The sequence below is a fragment of the Patagioenas fasciata genome, chromosome 6 (assembly GCF_037038585.1).
Source record: "Patagioenas fasciata isolate bPatFas1 chromosome 6, bPatFas1.hap1, whole genome shotgun sequence".
NCBI classification, from domain to species: domain Eukaryota; kingdom Metazoa; phylum Chordata; class Aves; order Columbiformes; family Columbidae; genus Patagioenas; species Patagioenas fasciata.
Genome location: NC_092525.1, coordinates 12,038,660 through 12,060,974, shown reverse-complemented (window position 1 = coordinate 12,060,974; position 22,315 = coordinate 12,038,660). Strand labels below are relative to the sequence as shown.

The window sequence follows — 22,315 nt, the reverse complement described above, 5'->3', positions numbered from 1 at the left end:
ATCTGTGACCCCCTTGATATTAATTAAAATATAAATGAAGCTACACCCCAGCCACTCTGGTTTTGTCTTTATTAGTGTCGTGTTTGGAGCAGTCCCAGAATTTTGAAGCAAATGTCAGCATTGTTTCCTACTGTATGCTGATGGAGTTCACAAACTGCTTTTGAAATTTAGTCCCGGGCGTACTTTAGGGAAACTAAACTGAAAGATTTATTCCAGGAATCTACAAAATGCAACAATATTTAATTGGGGACTTAAGGGTTCATACCGAAACTTGACCTTTTGGCCAACATTGAGCCAAGTATGTGATGGATACATCTGGACGTGGAACCCTGACCAGAATCCTATCTAGAGTAAAATGCTTTGAGTCTGGTGTAGTGTAGATATGGGGTCTTAGCATTAACTGCTTTGATCTAGCAATCTGCCCTTTTTTGATCTGCCAAATTACTTGCTGAGATAATTTTATTATTACTTCATAATAACCACTATGTTTTACATGCCTTTCGTCTCAGGTTTTCACCATGTCTCATTCTTCATCATGACATACACTTTGTAGAGGTGCTGCATAGGTATAAGATTCAGGTTATTTTGGACCAAAGGAAGCCCAAAGCCAAGAGTTAAGCTATAGAGCTCATTGCCAAAGAACCCCTTTTCCTTGTTTCAGAAATGTACCAGCACATACATTGCATGCAAGAATAACAACAAGAGAAACCGGTCCTCAAATAAGATGATTTCATGCACATGAAGTTTTTCAACTTTTACAATCCACAATTTAAATTCTCTGTGGAAGGAAAAGAGGCAAAATCTGTCTCTCGGAGTAGATTCTGTAATATTCAATTACATGAGTTTAGTTGTGGACTTTTCTTTAGTAGTCCAAACATTGAGCTTATATTACTAATTCTTTAAAATGGATTTAGATTCTAGTCCTGTGAGGGTGCCATGCTGTCCCTGATCAAGCCAGGATGAAGGAATTAACCACAGTGACATTTTCATGTTTTAGATTAAAAGAAGGCACACATCTGCCAAATGCGAGCAGAAGGAAAAATCTTGTTGTCTTTCTCAATCCTCTGAAAACAGCTGGATTTTTATCTTATCCAAAATGTGTTAAGATTGATGTCCACATAACAGTGTACAGAAAGAAGCATAGAAAATCTGAAGAATTCAGGCTGGGTGCTCGTATCACAGGAGAAAAATCAGGGGAAAGAAAAAAAAGGCAAGAGTTCATTTTCTGTTTAGTGGAATAAGCTAATTACTTCCCTTTAACTTCACCCTCATGCAGGCACTTGTTTCAAAACTGCAGATGTTTCCAGTTGCTGACTATGAATTGTTTCCCTCATTGATTCTGGATAAAGTGATTATATTACTGTTTTTTTTCCTGCACAAAATCTGAGAAAAACTGAAGGGTCTGTAGTGTCACACAGAATCACAGGATTGACTGGGTTGGAAAAGACCTGAGAGATCATCAAGTCCAACCCTTGGTCCAACTCCAGTCCATTGACCAGATCATGGCACTAAGAGCCATGTCCAGTCTCAGTTTAAAAACCTCCAGGGCTGGTGAGTCCAGCACCTCCCTGGGCAGCCATTCCAATGCTGACCACTCTCTCTGCACAGAATTGCTTTCTAATCTCCAGCCTAAATTTCCCCTGGCAGAGTTGAAGCCCATGCCCCCTTGTCCTATTGCTGACTGCCTGGGAGAAGAGCCCAATCCCCCCTGGCTAGAACTGCCCTTCAGGTCGTTCTAGAGAGTGCTGAGCTCACCTCTAAGCCTCCTCTTCTCCAGACTGAACAAGCCCAGCTCCCTCAGCCTCTCCCCATAGGGCTTGTGTTCAAGTCCCTTCACCAGTCTTGTTGCTGATAATAATCTAATAATCTATTAATATCCTTTCAGCTGCCTCCGCCAGCTCTTTAACCACCTCAACCTGACTGATGCTTTCACTGTAGGAGCATGAGAATCAGGAGCTGGAGTAGATGTGCTTGGACCTGGGAGATGCGGAGATTTGCACCTTTGTGCCATAACAATCGTGATGGTGCTGGCTGGCTTCCCACAACGCCCTTCTGTGTGATCCTGGGATTTCGGGCACAGAAATGCTGCTAGTGAGATGAAGCTATTTACTAGAAAGCACTAAAAGTAACATTGCTTGGTTTGGTGCCTCGTTCTTGCCCCATCTGTTGTGGGCAGCGTTCAGGATTATAAAACGAGAATCAAACATAAGCTTTTGCAATGCTGTGCGCTGTGTTCTGGTAATTGTCAGGCAGCCTTTGCAGAATCTACTTTCAATAGCGGTGCTGCTTCCATTTGGAAATAAGAAACATAACTAAAGAAGTAGCAATAGATGTAGCAGTGTAATAAATACACTGTCATTGGATATGAAGGAGATGCTTATCCATACACTTCAGTTCTGTACGTTATTTTTGTTATGAAACTGTGTACCTACTAAGAGCAATGTGATTTTTACAAAGCTGGATTCTTTTGAAAAATGAATAGTTCTCTGTAGGATGTTTTGCAGTCTGATTTATGGCAGAGCAATCTCTGTGAGATCTGTGAATCTTGCAGGAAAAAACACAAAGCAAATTTATGTGTCTAAAATGACGTTAGCTTGGATAGCTTCGTGAAGGTAGCAGAATGGTAGACAGCACAGCTGTATCCAGCCTTACTGTACATGTTTTGCTTTGAGTTACACCTAATAAGGCTTATTATTATGAACAAGCTGGTAATGACATTATAGCCCAAATGTGTAATCTGGAGAAATCAAGCAAATTAAATGTGTCCCTAGATGGATTTTAAATGTAGAGTTCGCATTTCTACTTTTCTTTAGCCTGCTGGTTCAATGCATGGCCAGAAGAAAGGAGATGAGCACATGTTGAATGATATGAGGTGGCAGCTACAATTGGCTTATGAGAGTTGTTCTGCCTCTGGCACTCTGGATCATGAACTTCATCACATCCAAGAAATGTTAACAGCTCGGCCCTCGGGCTTTAACGGCTCCGAATATCTTTGTGGGTTTCATAATTGACAGCTCCCCCGTCAGTATGCGGCACTGATTGGCATTCTGTGCCACTCGAATGCACGGGGGTTTCAGCCTACTGTTCTTCTGCAGAAACACCACGGTGGGCATCTGAGTGACATTTTAATTTGATAATGAAAGCGCCATTAAATCAGAAAAGAGAAAAATGCCTGTTTGTGGCAGCAGATATTTTGTGTGACCACTGAGGTCATTTGAGAAAGGCCTGCTGTTGAAATAGCTCCACGAGTTTGCCAGCAATGACTCACCACTGTGGTGGCTCCAGATAAATTCCAGTTGCTTTCGACTTGTTTTTGAAGATTTTGGTATTAGGGCTTTTCTGTATTTTGCTTAAACAAAAACAATGCAGCAACACTTAAGTTTGCTTGATAAAGATTAAGTTTTCCCACATTTCATCATATCTGAAGTGCTGCAACAAGCTGGGATCTGCACACCCTGCTGTCTCTTTTGACTGTGTCAGAAGGGAATATATTTTGCCACCATTAAAAACTCCTGTTTTGTCAGCAACAGGCCTTTCCTTCCTGTGCCTGTTTCTAAACAGAACCTGATCGGAATCAGAGCACAAATCATTCCATGCAAGTCTTTGGGATTCAGACTTCTAGATGATCACATCTTAGATGCTTTCTCATCTCTCATTTAGAGATGGATTATAATATCACCTGTGGAAATTGAACTCGTGGATTTGGGTTGTGCTAGATAATGTTACATTTACATCGATCTCCACATGTCTATATAATGTATTTAGAGAAATATAAACTGTGCTGTAAATAATTGACAGTGTAAGTAGTCAAATGTATTGTTCTGCCGTCCTGTAGATGTAGAATTGTGGTAGTAAAATATTACATTTTGAGAAAAACTTTGCAAGAAATCTGTGGCAAAATTAGAATCAGATCCATGTTCTTAAGCTTTTCTTTCAGTGCTTTTCATCTGTAAAGGTTTTAATAAACAAAATGCTTGTAGTGACTTTTTTATTTTCTCAAGTTTATTTTGTCTTCTAGCCATTGAAGGTTTAGATTTTTGTTCAGCAGGAATAGATTTTATTCCTTAAGAAGTACATAGATTTAGGAGGTTTGGTACCATATGTGGCTAATTGTAAAATTACCTGTCCATCTATTGATGACCCGTTTGGAAATGGCCAGTGATCTTTAGGGTGGTGACCGCAGGACTAGTACAAGGACACTTAGTACCAGTTCAGCACGGAGGTGCTGTCTTTCAGATGGGTCATTTTGTTCTGTTTGTGCCCCTGCTCACAATCTCCAGGACCTTCTGTTCAGCTCAGGGTTCCACTCACTTGAACTCTCTCAATCTGTGCCCATTACATCTAGCAGTGGTTTGCTTGTTAAGCGATGCTGGTGATGTCCATGTTGCTGGAAAAGAAATCATGGTGGTGATAATAATAGGCTCTTCCAAATTATTTTTTGGATCTACTCTGCAGATCTGTACCGTTATCCTCATTTGACTCCTACTGCTAACTTGTAGGGAAAAAAACTTTCATTACTTGCCTACTGCTAGCAAAGTGGTGCAACAAATACAGTATTATTGATGGATTCTTTGTGGTAGTTAACACTTGCAACTTCAAATGCCTTTTTTTTGGGGGGAGGAATATTGATAATTCTCATACTGTGGCTAACACCAAGATATCTAGTATAAATCTGAAAGCACAAGTGAATTAACCCTTGTAATGTTATCGTGAAATGGATTAATGTATAAGTTTTACATGTGGTGAACACGGACACAAAATCAAGTGTTTTTTCCAGGTCACTCAGTAGATCTATAGTAAAAATATATACTTGACTTAAATACCTTTTCTTGAGTTGCTAATCTTGTTCCTGTGCAAAAGCTAAATGGAAAAAACAACAACAAAAAAACAAACAATCAAAAAAATTACAACAACAACAACAAAAAACCCAAGCCCCACAGTATTCTAAATTTTACCTGAAAATAACTAGGCAAGCTGAATTAAGACACATCTCGACAGAACAGCAGCAATGTCATCTCTTCCAAATGCTGAAAGGATGCGTCCCTTGATAACGTGTCAGAACTGCTCGGCAGTTTGTTTCGAGTGCTTGGAAGTTATCTTCTAAGTAATACTCTTCTGTAACTTTAACTTTGATCATATTTTAGAAAAATAGCCAAAACAAACTGCTGGTGATGTTTCCTTCCTTTTGAAAGGTTGAAGTCTAAGATGGTATCTTGTTATTTTTCTCCAATGCGATTCACCTTCCTAAGCATGAAAATCTTTCAGCAAAACTAGTGATTTAGTATTTCAGGTATCATTAACCCTGTCCTTCGGTTGTTGTTCTCCTGTGATGCTGTACGGCAACAATAAATACCCATCTGTGTTTGCTGTTGTTCTTCACAGCTGTTTTTCAGAAAAGCTATAAGGAAAAAAATAACGTGGATAATTGCAAAAACCAGTTCATAGCCAAGAGAGTCCTGACTCTCTGCTTATTTTTTCACAGGCCTCCGGAATTGGCATCCAAGTATGCAAATTTCTCTGAGGGAGTGTGCAAACCTGGTTATGCATCAGCACTCATGACTGTCATCTTCCCAAAGTAAGTAATGACTGCTTTGGTTTTCTGTTTGTTTTCCCTTCTTCCCCAGATGACTTCTCATCCTTCAAGGTGGGTGATCTGCAGAGATTGACTTGAAAAGTGTCATTGCTCTGTAACCTGACTGGTTCCGGGGATCACCGGTGTTGAAATTCTGGGCTGTCTGAGTGGTCAATGGCTTAACTTATTTCACTCTGACCAGGACCTTGCTCAAAGAGTAGGGAGTTCTGTGTGTTGAATAATGAAACAAATTATGTTGTCAGTGCATGATACATATGTGTGGTCAAGCTCACTACTCGTACCCGATGATGCAATCCCATAAAGTGACAGATTAAGTTATCTGGAGTAGTAAAATGTGGTCTTTTTTGTTGTGCTTGGGAGAACAGGGTAGAGCAATTCCTCAGGTACCTGGAGGCTTTGCCATCATGTTTTCCAAAGAGTCTTAAGGCATGTTAACAAGTTGTGTGTCTTACTGTGTTGAGAAGTTAGTGGAGGTGTCACTGGTTCCTTCAGAATTTCTTTCCCTCTGAAAGGGTGGGAAGGTGCAATGCCGCTTGGTAGCTCTCAGAAATGAGGAAAGTAATCATAACAGAGCAACCAAAACTTACCTTTACGTTTGGCTTATGGCTTTCTCTAATGCACTGGGTGGCTTCTGCGTTTCGAGGAGTTTGGACAAGTTCAGAAGATAGACGGGCAGGAACATTATACTGCTGAGGCTCAAGGATCTCAGTTTGGTTCATCAAATGGAAAATTTGACCAAACACTTATTTGACCTTTGTACAAGCTTCTAATGATGGTGGAAGAGGTGCTCTAATGCAGTGACCTTTCTGGAAAAAGAGGTTGTGGACTTTTTAACACAACTGATGCTTTTCTATAAGTTATGTTTTGTTTCTTTTGAGGAGGGCGTTGCACACATAGGGGTTAGGTTGAGTGACCAAGCCTGAAGCTGATGGTATCCTCTTTCTTCATTTTTACTGGCAAACATGGTACCTGCAAACTTTGAAAAATTAAAAATAAAAACCTGACATTGCCTTGTAACCAGCAGATACTACAGCCAGGCCTTAAAAGCAAAACACTAAGTGTTGACACTATGTTCTCAATTCACCAGGGTGAAACAAATAATTATCAGTATTATCTTCTGTGTGAATTTTAGAACTTTGGTTAGAATATAAATACTGGAACTAAAGGTAGATACATTATCATCTTCTTTTAAGAACTTTCTGAGTGCTTTTAAACCTATGTTTCTGTACATATTACACGTAAATAGAAGATGAATATAAGGTAATTTACCTCTGGTAAGATGTCTGAAACTAAAGCCGTCTTTTCTTTATACAACTGAAACCTAACTGCACTTTCCAAGGCGTTGCTGTTGTATTGATTCTGGGGAGATAAATTACATACGCTGAAAACAGAAGATTCTCTAGCATGCTTATTAAGGCCAGAAAAATACCATCAGTGGCCCCGTTTCCTGATTTGTTTCATGACACAGGACATGACGTTTTCTTCCAGTGAATTCATCATGGATCACAGGCCTGTTAGCTTGATTTAAAGATTTAAGTTGTTGGAGAATCTGGTAATAATGCGCTATATTATTCCTATGGATAAACTCATTATATTGCAAAAATATTAATCTTATTTTAATTTCAAATTGATTTAAGACTTTGCCTTCAAGAAGGAGTTTTTTTGCCTGCTAGAATCCGAAGTGTTATTTATTCTCTGCCTCAGGAGCTACTTACAGATTGCTGTTCAGTCACCTTCTCCCTATAGATAAATGCATTGAACCAATACTATGCAGAGAGGTAGTAACACGTCTCTACTCTAACTAGGTCATTGTTGTGTTGTTTGTACACTGAAAAATGATATTCATGGTTCTAAAGACAGCGTCCCACTGGGGTTTTCTGTTCAGTTGCTTCTCTAACGTGAGCCCTAAACCTCACTAAGGTTGACTTTTCTTTCCATGATGTTCACTAATTCTTCGTTAATTAAATTCAGTGTTGGACATTTAATTATTTCAGTTGGAATTGGTGTGAGGATGTCTGACCAATAGTACTGCAAAGAATTCCATGCTACACTTAAGATTCTTTCTCTTCTGAAGCTTCTCTCGTGCTTAAAGAACTATGCAAAGTTAATACTACCAAGCCAAGTACCATAATTTAATATATTTAGAACTCTTAAAGCCAAATTAGCTTGCCTGTTGGTTTAAGAATATGAACTGCCTGATTTCTTTTATTCTAGCTTTTGATTTCAGTTGCTCGTATCATTAGGAAAACATTGTTTCTTTGGCTGATGTTCTTCAGGCTTGGTCTTTGCCATAAAATGTGTGTTTTTGTTGAGTTTTTTAGTATTTCGATAAAGTTGGTTTGGCTGTTTCAAACATGAATAAAATGAATAAATGTTTTCCCATTCTAAAGGTTCCTGACTTTTTAGTGCCATTTTAAATGTAAATAGGCAAAATATGATGGAAATAGTTGAGATAGAAGAAATATTTTTCAGAGGATGTAACTCTTCTTGGTAAGTGCTGCTTCAATGGTAAAAATGTGAGTTCAGACTTGACCAAGCATAAGCAAGCGCTACACAGACTAAAGAGCAATGTCCTGAGAAATCTCGAGATGTGATTGCTGGTAAGGAATGATTTGATTTATTTTATTTTATTTTATTTTATTTTATTTTATTTTATTTTATTTTATTTTATTTTATTTTATTTTATTTTATTTTATTTTATTTTATTTTATTTTATTTTATTTTATTTATTTTTTTAAATGAGGTTCTCAGTCGATCAGTTCTCATTCTAGCAGTGCTTGACGCCTTCATCAATAATCCTGGATTAAGTACACAGATGATACGCTTATTGAAGAGTACTAAATAAAAGTTTGGTTACTTTTAGAGACCAATCTGGGCTGCCTGATTTAAATGGCCACAGTCCAACTAACTACATTTTAATGCATACAATATGAAATAAGACATCTGGGAGGAACAAATGCAGATTATACCTTCATGATAGAAAAACTGTCTTGGAAACAGACACAGGAAAAGCTTCGTATAACCTCAACAAAGCATCATAGCTGTAATGCTGTTTCAGGTTCATATGTACACACCTAAGTTGAGAAATTTTGTGTGTAGCACAGATTTAAAGTGAAAAACCCAACTCTCCCCCAAAACCCCACAACCCAAGACTTCTAGAATACCGTGTCCAGTTTTGATGGTTAAAGTCTGTGAAAAGAGGGGAAATAAGAGGTTGAAGGAAAGCCACGAAAATGAACAAGGACTGGCTTAAACAGTAAAATAATAAACAAGGCTCCTAGAAATAAGTCTTCTTTCTGAGGCAGGAGTTGTATCCAAATGATGAGAATAGGAAAGAGCATTAACTTTGGCAAGTTAAATATAAACCATAATGAGGTAGGCCAAAAAAATGTTGAGTAGCAACTTTATAAAGGCATAAGAAAAAATTAAAGCTCTTTGTCTAAGCTGTCAAAAACAGAAAGCCTGCCAGAGATCCTGAAGGGCTGATACACGATCGTGTTATTACATGGGAGCTAAGGGAAGGTGAAGCCGGAGCAGAGAGGTTATTTGCATGGCTATTCACTGCAGAACAGTTCCCACGTGGAGCCTTCCCTTCTGCTGGAAGCTGACAGAAGGTTGACGTTTTGGAGCAAATTGGCACAATGAATTGCTAGGAAAAGTTGTCACTTTGTGAAGAACTCGGGGAAGTTGCCGAGTTACACACGGTTGTGTATAATCATTGCTTAAATTGGCCTTAGAATGGAAGAATGAAAAGCAGTAAACGTGTCAGGCTTTTCAAGAGGGGCCCATGGGGTGTTTGGGAAACTGGAAACTAACAGTGAGCCTGGTTTCTATATGAGGCACCTCAGTAGAAACTATATTAATAAAAAAGAATAGAATTAGTGTTCATTCACAGGAATAAAGGCGATGATAGAGAGGAGTCAAGTTGTCTTCTGCAGCAAGAACTCCCGCCCTGTAAATCTGTTCATGTTGCTTTGAATGACTGGAAGGGCATTTGATAAAGGGGATTTAACTAATACAATATGTATTTCTTAAACAAAAAATCAAACCAAAACCACCACAAAAACAACAACAATGACAAAAAACCCACCAAAACACAACACCACAACCAAAAAAAACCCAACCAAACACTTGGTGTTTCAAAGACTTTTGGGAAATTAAACTGGTGTAACCCTGTAGTGGTTAAGTAGCGAATAGGTGAGGATTGGAAACTGTATGAGAAGACTGGACAGAACAGGGATGTTACCCCCGGAGTCCTTTGGACAATGTGTGCTGGGATCTCTGCTGTTCCAAGTACTCGTAAACTGTCTGGAACAGAAAATAAAAGAATAAAGCACTGACACATTTTTCCAGGAAACAGGACCAAAAGCTGAAGAATATCAGGGATCTCGCAGCACTAAGTGATAGGGCAACGGAATAACAGGCCAAATTCTGATGGGTGTAGTGGTTGTTGAGAAGATTGATCTGGCAGTCCTAGTGATGGACTTAGTTATGCCTTGCAAATCGGGAAAGAGACCTTGGAATTACTGTGACTTACTGACCAGTGATGGTTGAAAGCCAGTGGACATTTAGGAGACAAATGCAGAAAATGCAAGGATGTTGTGCCCTTGTAGAAATACACCTTGTGCTTCTATTTTCAGTAACACATCTAATTATCTTCAACTTATTTTGAAGCAGATCTAGAAGAATTAGGTATATATGGTGGTAATAAAGAGTAAACATAAATGTGGAGCTGTTTGCATGCTCAGAAAGATTAAATAAATGTAGACTTTGCAGTTTGAGGTAAGAGCAGTCGGGGAGCAGAGAGGATTGATAAGTATGTGCAACATAGTGAAGGGCATGGAGAAGATGTTCAGGTGAGTGCTTCTCTTAGTGCAAAATTCCGGGATGCTAAATGTAAATATATGTGTCATGTCTAAAATAAATGAAGGGAAGTGCTATTTCATGCTACTTCCAGTTGCATTTTGTCTGAGAATGAGTTTCATAATGGACAAAATACTAAAAACGAACAAACACCAATATTCACAGTTCGGTTGACTATAAAGATTCAAAACCAGGCAAGAAAATCTCTAAGTTGCAAGAGGTTGGGACCTAAATGGATGTTGAGGGAAGATTGGAGCTTTATATATTCTCTGTTTCTTAGGCTTTTAACTAAAATCTTGGGCGATGGGCACAGACATCGAGTGTGAGGCTAAGTGGACGTTCGGTGCTGTTTTTCTGTTTGCTTTGCTTCTGGATTTTTTAATTATTATGCCATAAAGGCAAACTGGCATAGCTTCAGAAAAACATGCTGTAATCTGGATCATGACAGTGGCTCCCCACCAAGAGAAATGGACGCGTGATCTCAGTGTAGGAGCTGGCTCGATGGGCTGCGTCTGCTGCTCCTCGTAAACAAAGGAGTTGTCTCATTTTTCACTTTCCAGGACAATATGATTCTGCCTCTTGCAAATCTCCCAATAGCAGATAGTGACTCAAAGTGCCTCAAGTAAGGCTACTGGTTTTGGAATGACAGAAAGAAAATGACAAGCATCTTTGATAAAATGGCATCAGTAGGTCTTTGTTCAGTGAATTAGACTGTTTTTAGTAGGTCTGAGGTCACCTACAAGTCTGGAGCGAATGCTTTGACCTTTTTGTAGAAGGCACTAACTCATGTTTGCAGTGGTAACGCTGCCGTCTCCCGCGTGTCTGGCTCTGCTGTGGAAACGATGCTGCCAGCGTCCAGTTCTCTTTCCTTTTCTATGCTCTGTTCTTTATCACACGAGACAGGGGCCTCTGCCCACAGTTTGTGGCTGAAATGCCAGCCCGGGCGAATTCAGCTGCTGACAATTTTCCAACCACAAGCTCTGGTAAGCTGGCAGCTGTTTAATAATACTAGAAATTAGAGGAGGGAATGTCTGCAACCTGCAGACTTGTGAATCTGTGTTTGGTAAGAGAACATAGGAAAGAAGTATTTAAAGAAAGATAAAGAGTATCTGAAAAGATTTCTGAATAAGAGAGAAGGGGAGGTTCAATATACAACAGATCTATAGGTGTTGTGAGCAAAGCAGTGAATTTAACATTTGTGATTCAGATATGCAGGACTATTTTATAGAACCAAGGACTCAGGCAGTCAGCAATAGGGCAAGGGGACATGGGCTTCAACTCTGCCAGGGGAAATTGAGGCTGGAGATCAGAAAGCAATTCTGTGCAGAGAGGGTGGTCAGGCATTGGAATGGCTGCCCAGGGAGGTGCTGGACTCACCAGCCCTGGAGGTTTTTAAACTGAGATTGGACATGGCATTAGTGCCATGATCTAGTAAATGGACTGGAGTTGGACCAAGGCTTGGACTTGATGATTTCCGAGGTCTTTTCCAACCCAGTCGATTCTGTGATTCTGTGATATGATAATAAACATTTCTTTCTAGTGAACTGGTGCTAAAATGTAGGCTTGTATACATGAATCACAAACTTCTTTGTTATATCAGTTCAGAAACAAAATCAGTTTGGGTTGATTATTCTGGTGCAAACTTGCTGTCAATTAGCAGTTGCCGCTTCCTTCACTCTTTGTTGTTGTTGTTATTTTTCAATATAGCAACCCACTCTCCATTCTGTGGAAAACCAGCTCTCCTGTAAACTCCCCTGCATTTCTATTTTCACGCTAAATTGTTTCATTGTACATAAAGTTCAACATTTTTAAGCTTTCATATCAGTGGAGAATACGTGGCACGGATTTATGCCAGGCATAGGAATTTCAGTTGCTTTCTCTGAAATAATTTTTTGTTTTTCTCATGTTTAGTTCCCCCTTGATATTGTAGGTCATGGACTCGTGTCTTTCTCCAGTCATGTATAGTTTGTACAGCTCCACGAGACCTTTCTCTAGAGTTACAGGGTAGGTTCCTGTCTCCTTGATACCACAACCTGGCAGAATTTCCTTTGCCATTGCTGTCTTGCAGGTACAGTTTATAGACCTTTTATACTTTAGGGAAAAAAAGCATTCTTACATGCAAATGGGGATGGGGGCATCAGGTGGAATTGGAGCTTGAGCAAGTGCTTTAATAGGGATTGGGATAATTTCAAAATGTGGTTCCCTCATCCCAAATCCTTCCCCATTCATTTCCATGGAAGCTGTGCCTCTTATAATAAGCACCCAAGAGCATCTTTTCAGCCCACACTTCCCTGCTTTGTTACTTAGATATTCAGAAATTAAAAAAAAAGTCTTAAAAAGAGACTTTTTAACCCTCTGCTCAGATCTGAGTTTGTGTTTGGCTGTCTCGGTGCCTCATGAATTACTGTCATCTCCATCATGGGCTCGTACTGAAGTGACAGGGCTCGAGCTCAGCGACTGTCAGCGCAGGTGACAGCTGCGCCCTTTGGGACGGACTGTTTAAGAGGAGCAGAGGATGCCAAAGGATGGCAGCTTCATGTGGTTCATGAGACCTCACTGAAGAAACAGGCTGGATAATTAGTTTGCTACTGAGGTTTGCTTTGGGAATCGCAAACTATGCCCTGACTGTAGCATAATCCATCTGCTGCGTATTTTACGGTCTCTTCAGGTGCAGTGGGTGCTATCTCTTAATTTTTAAAGATATATAAAATTGTATAGATATGCTGAATTAGTTATTGGTAGTAGGGTTTTTTTGTCTTCTATATGTACAATGTAGATCTCATTTTGAAATACACTGCAGTGGTTCATTTTGGTAATTTAAACTGTCAAAGCGGCTCATGTCCAAGAAAAGATTGGGCACTTCCAGAGGCTCCCCCTGCAGTCGGGGTCCCTGTGTCCCAGATGCTGCTGTGAAAAACACCATCCCCTTTCCTTCGAAATGCGATTACTCCTGTTCTAGGAACAGGGAGTATCCAAACGCTTGTTCCCTCCCTTAAGTTTCTTGTTCATGTGTGTTCAGGAATAACGTACAATGACGGAAGAGATTGTTTCACAGCTCAAAGTTACATTTGCTGTCCCAGTAACTGCTGTAATCACAGCCCTGTAAGGAAATTTGTATGTACTGGTGCACAAAAGAATATTTGGGGGTGCCAGAGCGCTGACCTGGAGTTGTTATTGTGACTCCCCATAGATGCTGCATCTTGCTTATTCTACTGTTCCCACAGCAAAGACTACGGAAATATTTGTTATTGAGGTTTGAATTACCATGGACAAGTTGATGCAGGTGTATTTTCTCTTGGGAAGTCCTGAGCATCATTAGTTTCCCTCTGTTCCTTGGTTAACTCCAGCTAAAGAAGATCAGTACTTGCATGGTGGGAAAGGAGGGATGAAAGAGGACTTGCCGGTGCCCTGGCTGGTTGAGCGGTCAGTGTTTCCAGTTTCTCTGAGCCACACGCTGGGTTCAGTGCCTGGCTCGTGCGTGGGGAGTCGGAGCGTGCCGCTGCTCACGTTTACCTCCTGTCACCTCCTTGCTCTGTGTTTTGTAAAACCAGGGCTAAACAAACACGCAAGCCGAAACACGCACACTGTAACGCTCCTCAGATCACTGCTGGTGCCTGGGCAGCACCTCCCCACCCAGAGCCCCGTGGCTTTTCCAGTAATACATCATCCCGTGTGGTCAGCTGCTCGACCCGCTCACTGCTGGCAAAGGGAGGATTTGGCACTGCTCTGCCTTTCTTTCCTTGTGATTTTTATGAATTAGTGCCTTTTTTCCCCCATATAGTTCGGTTCTGGAGTGATGATTTTCTTTTTCACCTCTGCAATTTGTGTGTTGGTTATTATATACAAGTTGAAGGCACTTACAATGATTTTTTTAAAAAAATATGTATTAATGTCAATTTTGAGTGACAGAACTGAGTCAGAGTACACAACAGGTCCCATTATATGTTCCTTTGAATAATTCCTGTGTTTGTTTTTATTGCTATGCGCTCATTTGGGAGACTTAAATCTCTCACACTTCTTAAAGGTGAAAAGTATGTTATCTCACAAAATACATTTTGTCACAGCTGGCTGGGCTTTAGTGAACCTACAGCACAGCCTGTTAGGAGACATTTGCTTTTAATGTTGAAACTGGGATTGTTGGCTGAGCTGTTGTTGCTATTTGTAAATGGGGCAATTGGATCGCCCTTCACAACAAACACCCTGGCTGCTTCAGTCCCTTCCACCTGCCTTATCTGAAGGAGGAAGCTGGGATTAAGAGGCAACATTCGATAACTCGGGTTCAGAGCGTTGCAGCCCTCTGGTACAGAAACAGCAGTAACCAAAGCTCCGTTTGAAGTGTGCTCGAATAACTAATTTCTCTGCAACAGATTCCCTGCATTCATTTTTTTTTGTAGAGAGCAATGATCAGAAATGTAATTCCAGAGGTGAAACTGTGTATTCAGAACTTCATTGCTAGATCTTAAACTCATAGCACTGATTAACCAACTGAAGCTTGTACTTCAAACCAAACTTCAATGGCAGCAGCTCACTCCTTCACTCCTGGCAGCCCCTGAAGGTTTGCACGCAGCTGCAGTCGGGTTGAAGTAGATGTGGCATAATGTTAAAGTAGATTTTTACCTAAAAAAAAAAAAGGCTTGGTTTCAGTGTCTGCATCCCCTTTTCTATATGGCACTTAACTTGAGGAGTTCGTGCTGCCCCTTGTGCTGCTCCATTACCTGAGGAGCATAACTGCCCGTGGGCAGTGCAGTAAACTGGGTAAGTAAAATAACGTGAGTTTTCCCTCCTCCATTCGTCTCCTCTTTTTGTGCAATATTTTTTTGTTAACACGGAGAAGTTCACTGATCCAATTTATGGAATTACCAAATCATTACACCAACCTGGCCAAGGGCACAGCTTGGGAATGTAGAGCTAAGGTGATGGGACTGCACACACTCTGTAAGCCAGGCTGGGCACCAGCACAGAGGTACAGGGAGCTGTTGGCCATGAATTAGGTATCTGATTTCACCTTCAGTTTGTGCAAATTGTTCTCACTATCCCGTGCTTTTTTTCATCTTAAACCATGTGCAAAGTCATACATGCAATGCCCAAGCGCTAATTATGACAGCAGAATCTACATCAGATCCATTTTTGGAGCTGAAATCTTTCCTGCTTAACCGCTCTCAAGAGTTTTTAAAAAAGAAAAAGAGAATCCATGTGAGGCGCAGGCTTTGTGCCTGAAAAGTTTCTCTTCAGATTCCTTTTCGTGACTTCTGAATTGAGACTGTCAGATGAAAGCTGGAACACGGGCACATGGGCCTCACGGTGTGTGTGTCTTGCTGGCTTTGCTAAAGGTGCAGAGCAGATGCGCTCTCGCTCCGGCGTGAATGCGCTGCAGCTTCTGCCAGAGCGGGAACTGGACGGGCTTTTTATTCTGTTTTGCATTCTTTCGTTATCCAGAATTCTACAGTTATTTCTAAATAGTGAACTTTAACCAAAAATAAGGGACAGCTTTGCAAATATACAAATAAACAAACATATTTGCCTGAGCGTGTATGGTTGTAATAGAAGCTATAAACTCAATCCATACCGCCAAATAAGCATATTTTATTGTGCATGTGTTTGGGCTCCATTGCTGTCGCCCATCTGCTCTTAAAGCTATACCAATAAGAACGTTTGACTTTCAGAGCAAATCTGGATTGCTGGAGGATCTGAATGCATTTGAGCGAATGAAAATATCAGTGAGCGTGAAATGAAACAAATGAAAAATATCAGTGAGCATGGAAGTTAAGGAGTATGTGTAATATCACTGCGGTTTTGATATGCGTGTCTTACCTTCTTATCTTTTCCTCAAATCCCCCCAATAAATGGTTTTGGGTACCTCTCTTTTTATTAAAACTGACTGTCTGAAGGTTCATCGCTACTGATCCAGCCCATCATCTCCCCAGGAGTTCTCTGGTATCTCTGAAGCTCTGTCTGGCACCAGTGATTTCCTCTTGCTGTAGAAAAGTATCCAGCTTCCCTCAGAGGATCTGCATTGTGTTTAGAGTGAATAATTATTCCTCTGAACTCCCTACTGGTGGTTTTCGTCGAGTTTCCTATCTTAGGGTAGATTTCAAGTCAATTTACTTTCCTCTTCTACCTTTCCCTCCTCATCTTTTGCTGTCGCACTTTGTTCTATTATTGAAACATTTCAGGAGTGTCAGTGCATGCAGATTCTATCACCGAGCCAATGTACATTGGCTAAGAGTTTGGATGAAAAGCAAGCCTGATAACTTATGCAAGGTTATTAGACCAAATTAGAAACAGTCTGGGGAACCCTGCAACTCTACATTAAGCAAATGATGGTAAAAACTGGAAAGATTAATAATTCTCTTTGTAGCGACATGAAAAGTCACTTGAGAGTGTTGTTCGAATAATGTTGTAGAAGCTGTGACTCCACCACAGCATGAACAGCATAAGCTCCTTTGGCAATTATTTTCTTGCTACCTTTTGCTATAATTCTGAGCTAATTATGCAGTGAAATCAAACCCATAAATTAACTGCTAAACGCTATGGTAGCAATGCTGTAACTGTTGTAATAGGGATCGCAGTAGCTTGGTGAAGTTCCTGTGGTTTCCCAAGGACTCTTGCTCACCGGTTCAACCCAAATCACTTGTGATGCTGGAAACCAAGGCAAGTGCGTTACCACATACGGCAGCGAAGCCGGGTGCAATGGGATGACATATTTCACCAGCATTACTCACTGTGTTTTTTAATTCCGCTTCTATTTTGCTAAATTTCTGAAGATTTATGCGTTCAGAAAAGAAGTTGTTTCCTTTTTGTGTAATCTGCCGTACTTGTAAGAATGATCCCATCTTTTCTCTTCTGAAGCGCTTTGAGTCATTGGTTGACTTGCACGGGAATTTTCTATGTGTGAGTCAGGGCTGTAGTTTACTCCAGTGTCCAGCTTGTGAAACAGAAAAACTGTGCCCAGCTCTCTTGAGAGAAGTGTTTCGTTGTGATTTTCCTGAAAATCGTTGCATCCACCATGCTAATTTGTTATTCTACCAAGCTTAATCAACTGATGTAAGCTTCAAAGTAGTGCACGTTTCAAATAACACGTCTTGTGCTGTTCTTGGAAAAAAAGAGAGGAAAAAAAAAATTCAGAGCTTTATATGTTTTCCCCTTTCTAAATTGATATTTGTGTCACACCATGTTTCGAATCTGTTGATCAGCTGTGCCAGCCTAGGTTCGTGTTTCCACAAGTGCATACCCAGGAGAAGATGTAGAACTGCACTGCTAAAAGTGATATCAGTGTGATAAAGAGATTGCTGAGAAAAGAATTGGTTTATCTAGGAGTGACCCTCTGTGGGGTCTGAAACCAAGAAGAACATATAAATGTGCCTGTGCACAGACACACAATGCTTTATGTGATGCCCTCCTAAATAAAAAGGTGCATGTGTATGTGCTTTTATTTTGGCTCTGCCTCTGTTAAGGACTCTCTCTTCTGTCTGTAAGGGGAGGTGATGCTGTATTAGCCACCTGAGGTGTTCCGTTTTGGATTTTGATTTTGTTTTTTCCTATTATAAAAGGTTTACACTGAGATCGAAGACTTGCCTGTGGGTGAGCTGTTCCAAATATAAACAGTTCCTATGAATGCTTCAGGAGGGGTGGAATAGTGTTAAATAACCTGAAAACAAAAGGCAAGGGAAAGCTGTTTGGGACATGATGGCTTTCTTTCCCTGTCCCTGCACCAGCACTGGGGTCTGTGACGCTGTGACGTGCTGTCCTGGGCTGGCCGGGCACTGCTGGCCCTGAAGCTGCAGCACCAGCAAGTCCGTAGGACAGCGCTGTTGTGGTGGGAAGGTCTCCTGCTCCACCTTGGAGACAAAGGACCAACTTTGGAACGATCCCAGGGACCAGATGCTTCACTAGACAGCGAATTAGGGATAAGCAGCACAGCATGTATCTGCTCTGCAAGTTTTGTTTATGTTCAAGAATTTGTTTGTAAATGTGTAACCTGATGGATAAGTATTTAAAGCCACAGTATCCGGCTCCACGCAGGCTTAATGCAAGCTGCGGCAAAACAGGCGACACCTTAGAGCCAGTGGTGGCCAGCTCTTTTTGGTTTTGATTTCTTTCTTAAACGGTGTCTGTGGAGTTCAGGCATCTGCAAAGGAAGATGCTGGTCCCGAGGCTCTGTTTAACAGGCCAGCACTCAGTCCATCCTTACTGGACTTGTTCCTGCTGCTCTTGGAACAGCTGGGAAAGGATTTCCAGAATTTGAAGGAAGCAAGATATGCTTGCAGGTCCTGGTTTAAGTGAAGAAAACCACAAACTTTCTCTGTCTTTTTCCCTTGTTGGGGATTTTAGTCAGTACATGTACCAGGCATTTCTTCTCCCCTGGGCAGATCTGATCTCCTGGGTAATGATAACTATTTATGGAACAACAAGATACCAGTTTATAAACGCTAGGCTTGTTTACTTCTGCTCTGTGGCTGCTCATTCCACATGGGGGTTTCCCGTCTGTCAAGGGTAAAGAAACTTGGCTGAGTAGACACATCTGTAAAGCAGTGATTTGCCTTGCTCTCCTGGCGGAAGATCTGTCCTGCTCAGCCAGCAAAATTTTCCACCTGTACTTAGTGAAGATGGTATTTTAGCAGGAAAGAAGTAGTGTCATGTTTTCTAAGAGGAGAGGAAGAACTGTTCAGCTTCTCTCCTCCCAGAGCTGGTATCTGCTGCTCATAGGGGTGTAGGGGGGAAGGCTTGAAGTGCTGATCTCGTCTCTGAGAATGAGATTCTTCATTTTTCAGTATTGCATTACTAGGATTTGCTGTAACTGGGGGACTCCTAAACCGTGTCCAGACAGCAAATGAGAGGAAATAGCGATCGTAGTTCAGTTTGGGTTTGTTTGTTTGTTTCTTTTTCCTCTCTCTTTGCATTAATAGGACTTGATTTCCAGTGGTTTACTCTCTCCTGTGGGTGGTTAGAAAACACAGAGGGTAAGCAGCACTCCATTCTGCACAATTAGCTGCCACACATTGCACCCTCTGAGAAGGGAGGAGACAGTGATGGTTCCAGGCCATCCAGGAGGAAACAAGCCATGGCTGCAGTGCTCCAAGATACAGAATAATTAGCTCAGAAATGCTGTGTGAGATTTGCCATGCTGGCTGTTGCACGTTCTGTCTCCATCTGAACCGTGACCATGCAGTGATGGACTGCTGAGATGTTTTGATAGATACCAGTCAGAGGGATGTTTTTGACAGATTTTTTGTAATGATTGATGTCACTCCAGGCAGTTGTTTGTGTTTCTACATGTTTGTTTTCATTCATCTCCTATTTGTTTCCCTTTCGCAGCGATGCCCAGTTCATCATAATGAGATTCAGGAAGCTGAAATCAGTCTCAATTAGGGAGGCTACTGTAAATATTTTCACTGACAAAACTGTCTTTATTCAGTTAAGATCTCAAAATATTTGAATATTGTTTTATTTTAAACAGTTAGAAGATCTAGTAATTCAAATAAAGTGATAGCAGGAGGGCAGTTTATTCTGAGACAATCCTGTCTTTAGCTAATCTAAAGAAATTGTGCTCTCCAAAGATGCAAGAACCCCAATGAAAGGCAGAGGGGAGAAGCATGAGAGGAAAGGTTCACACAGACAAAAGCATTTATTACTAGATCTAATTTTATTTAACAAAGCTGGTTGACCTCTCTAGAAGCGCACAAGGTGTCGTTGCCTGCAGTTGATAAACTGAGTAATAATCCGAGTTGTAATAATCTGGAGTGTGTGAAGCAGCCATCACCGATGAGACCGTCTGCCTTCATAGGGGAGATGACCCATAAATATCCAAGACATCTGACCTAGAAAGAGCTCTCAACAGCTTGTTCACGATGACCACTCCATGGCTGTTAAGCAGTAAAAAATTAAGCGGGAAAATCAGTGTTAAGTACCAGGGCGCTTAAGGTTTTTCTGGAGTTGAGGGAATCTCTCACTTCTGTGATATTTTTTAGCGTGGCACTGCTTTTCAGCTTCTACTGAGTTTTCTTCCTGATACCTAAGGCCTGGCATTAGGTATCTAAAGGGTTAGGCATGTAAGAGTTGAGGTTTTCAAACTTGTCCTAGTTTGCAGGTGTCGAGAGGGTTTGTCTGCTACATTTTGGTTTGGGGTTTTTTTTGTAGACTACAGTGCACTTTCTGCTTGTCAGACGAACAATTTTTTTTAAAAAACCCGATTTCTCTAGAAAATCACCATTTAAATTCTTGATCAGTAGCTTGGAAATAACTACGAAACAAAAGCATACGATTAACCAAATGCAAACTTCTGAATATGTCTGACATCAATCTCTTAATTTCATGAGCTTCTAGAAGATTTTGGTGTCTTGGCTGTGGACGCCAAGTGTCAGCTCTACAATACTCTGACTCCCTAATGCTGCTTTTCACAGCACCCTAGGGAGGAAGACGCTCTCTCCCTATCTCCACCTTCCAGGGTTCACTCTGTGCTGCAGCCCTGGGCTGGTTTCTCTCTCATGCAAGTCAATCACTTCCCTCCCTCTTCATGCTGGTCCCCAGAGCTCTGGGCTCCATCTGCCTTTCCGTGTGGATGGAGCGCACAGGTTGGGTAGGACCTGGTCCTCCTTTACCCGTCTTGGGCTACATCTCTGTTTACTTTTTTCATAAATAAAATAGTAACCTTTATTCATAGCGGTTTTAAGTCTTCCACAGGCCTTTGTAAATCCTGTATCAGGCGATGTGCTCAGTCTGCATTCGTCCTAGCCGTACTGGTTCCTAGCTGACCATAGCTGTCTGTAGACTGTACAGTAATGGTACAGGTGAGAACCCGAAACAGGTCTCTCTTCTCAACTTTCTTGGGGAGTGTGGGATCTGTAGCTATCCCATTTTGAAACAACTGGTTCTAGATGGCACGTGCCTACCCAAACCTTAGGTCTAGAACAACGTAAGAGGGCAGAGAAGAGCTGAAAGTCACTTCCAGTCTTGAACTCCCTAGAAGCTGAAGATGACAGGACTAAGTGTATTAGAAGGTAAAGCAACTGCATCTTTGGGTTGCAACTTTCACATTTAAATTTGAGTACAGGCGTTTTAGAGGAGCGGCGGTGAAAACAGCCAGTTGAGGAATATGTTGCGACATGTAGATGATTAGAGTTCCTTTTTACGTTTGTTTATTCATATATGTGTTCTGTATTTCTACCTTTGTACGTAAAAACCTGACTTTATATCATGTTTGATACATTTCCGCTTTAAAAGTCTTCTAATTTTGGGAAGCACGGTGGGACTGGATGGAATGGGCAGACTCAGGGACAGCTGATACAACTAAGAGAACATGTGCTAGTGGTCCAGAGGTTCTGTGTGTCAGGGGCATTTTAAGGGAGCACAGGCTCAAGGGAGGGAGTACTTTGCTGGTTTGATCTCAGTCCCAGGGCCTGGCAGCCTCTGGAAGGTCTCTGTTCCCTCTGGCAGGTTCAAACTGGTGGGCTTCCAGTGAGGGTAGCTCAGGAAAAGACCCCACAGTTCACATCACCCCTGGAGCCTGACAGCCACCTTCACTCCGCTCAAGTGAAATGAGCTAATTTGTTTCCCAGCAGATTAATTGCTCGTGGTTTATTATAGAGACTATTTGGTGCCCTGTTTTGAAGACTGTTTGTTCCGGACAGCATGTTTTAGAATATGTTTGTATGTGCTGGCAAATTTTTCTTTTCTTTTTTTTTTTTTTTTTTTGAAAAGGTCACCTTGAGTTTAGGAAAGTTTAAAGAGCTGTAACGGCTAAATAGATACAAGAAATTCAAACAAATCCTGAAGGTGGTTGGGCTGTGGAATTCTTTCAGCTTCTGAGTCTGAACTTCCTTAAATTTGCCAAATTAGTGAACTGACTCATTTACATCTGTA

General features: G+C 41.1%; 1 protein-coding gene across 8 annotated transcripts in view; it reads left to right on the top strand.

Annotated features, from left to right (window-relative positions):
- Window positions 1-22,315, top strand: part of ST3GAL3 (ST3 beta-galactoside alpha-2,3-sialyltransferase 3) — a 195,720-nt gene that overhangs the window by 75,583 nt on the left and 97,822 nt on the right. For all 8 annotated transcript variants that reach the window (XM_065841848.2, XM_065841851.2, XM_065841849.2 and 5 more), the window contains one exon: window positions 5,483-5,575. In XM_065841848.2, coding sequence (XP_065697920.1) covers window positions 5,483-5,575 — 93 coding nt within the window. The remainder of the gene's footprint in view (window positions 1-5,482; window positions 5,576-22,315) is intronic.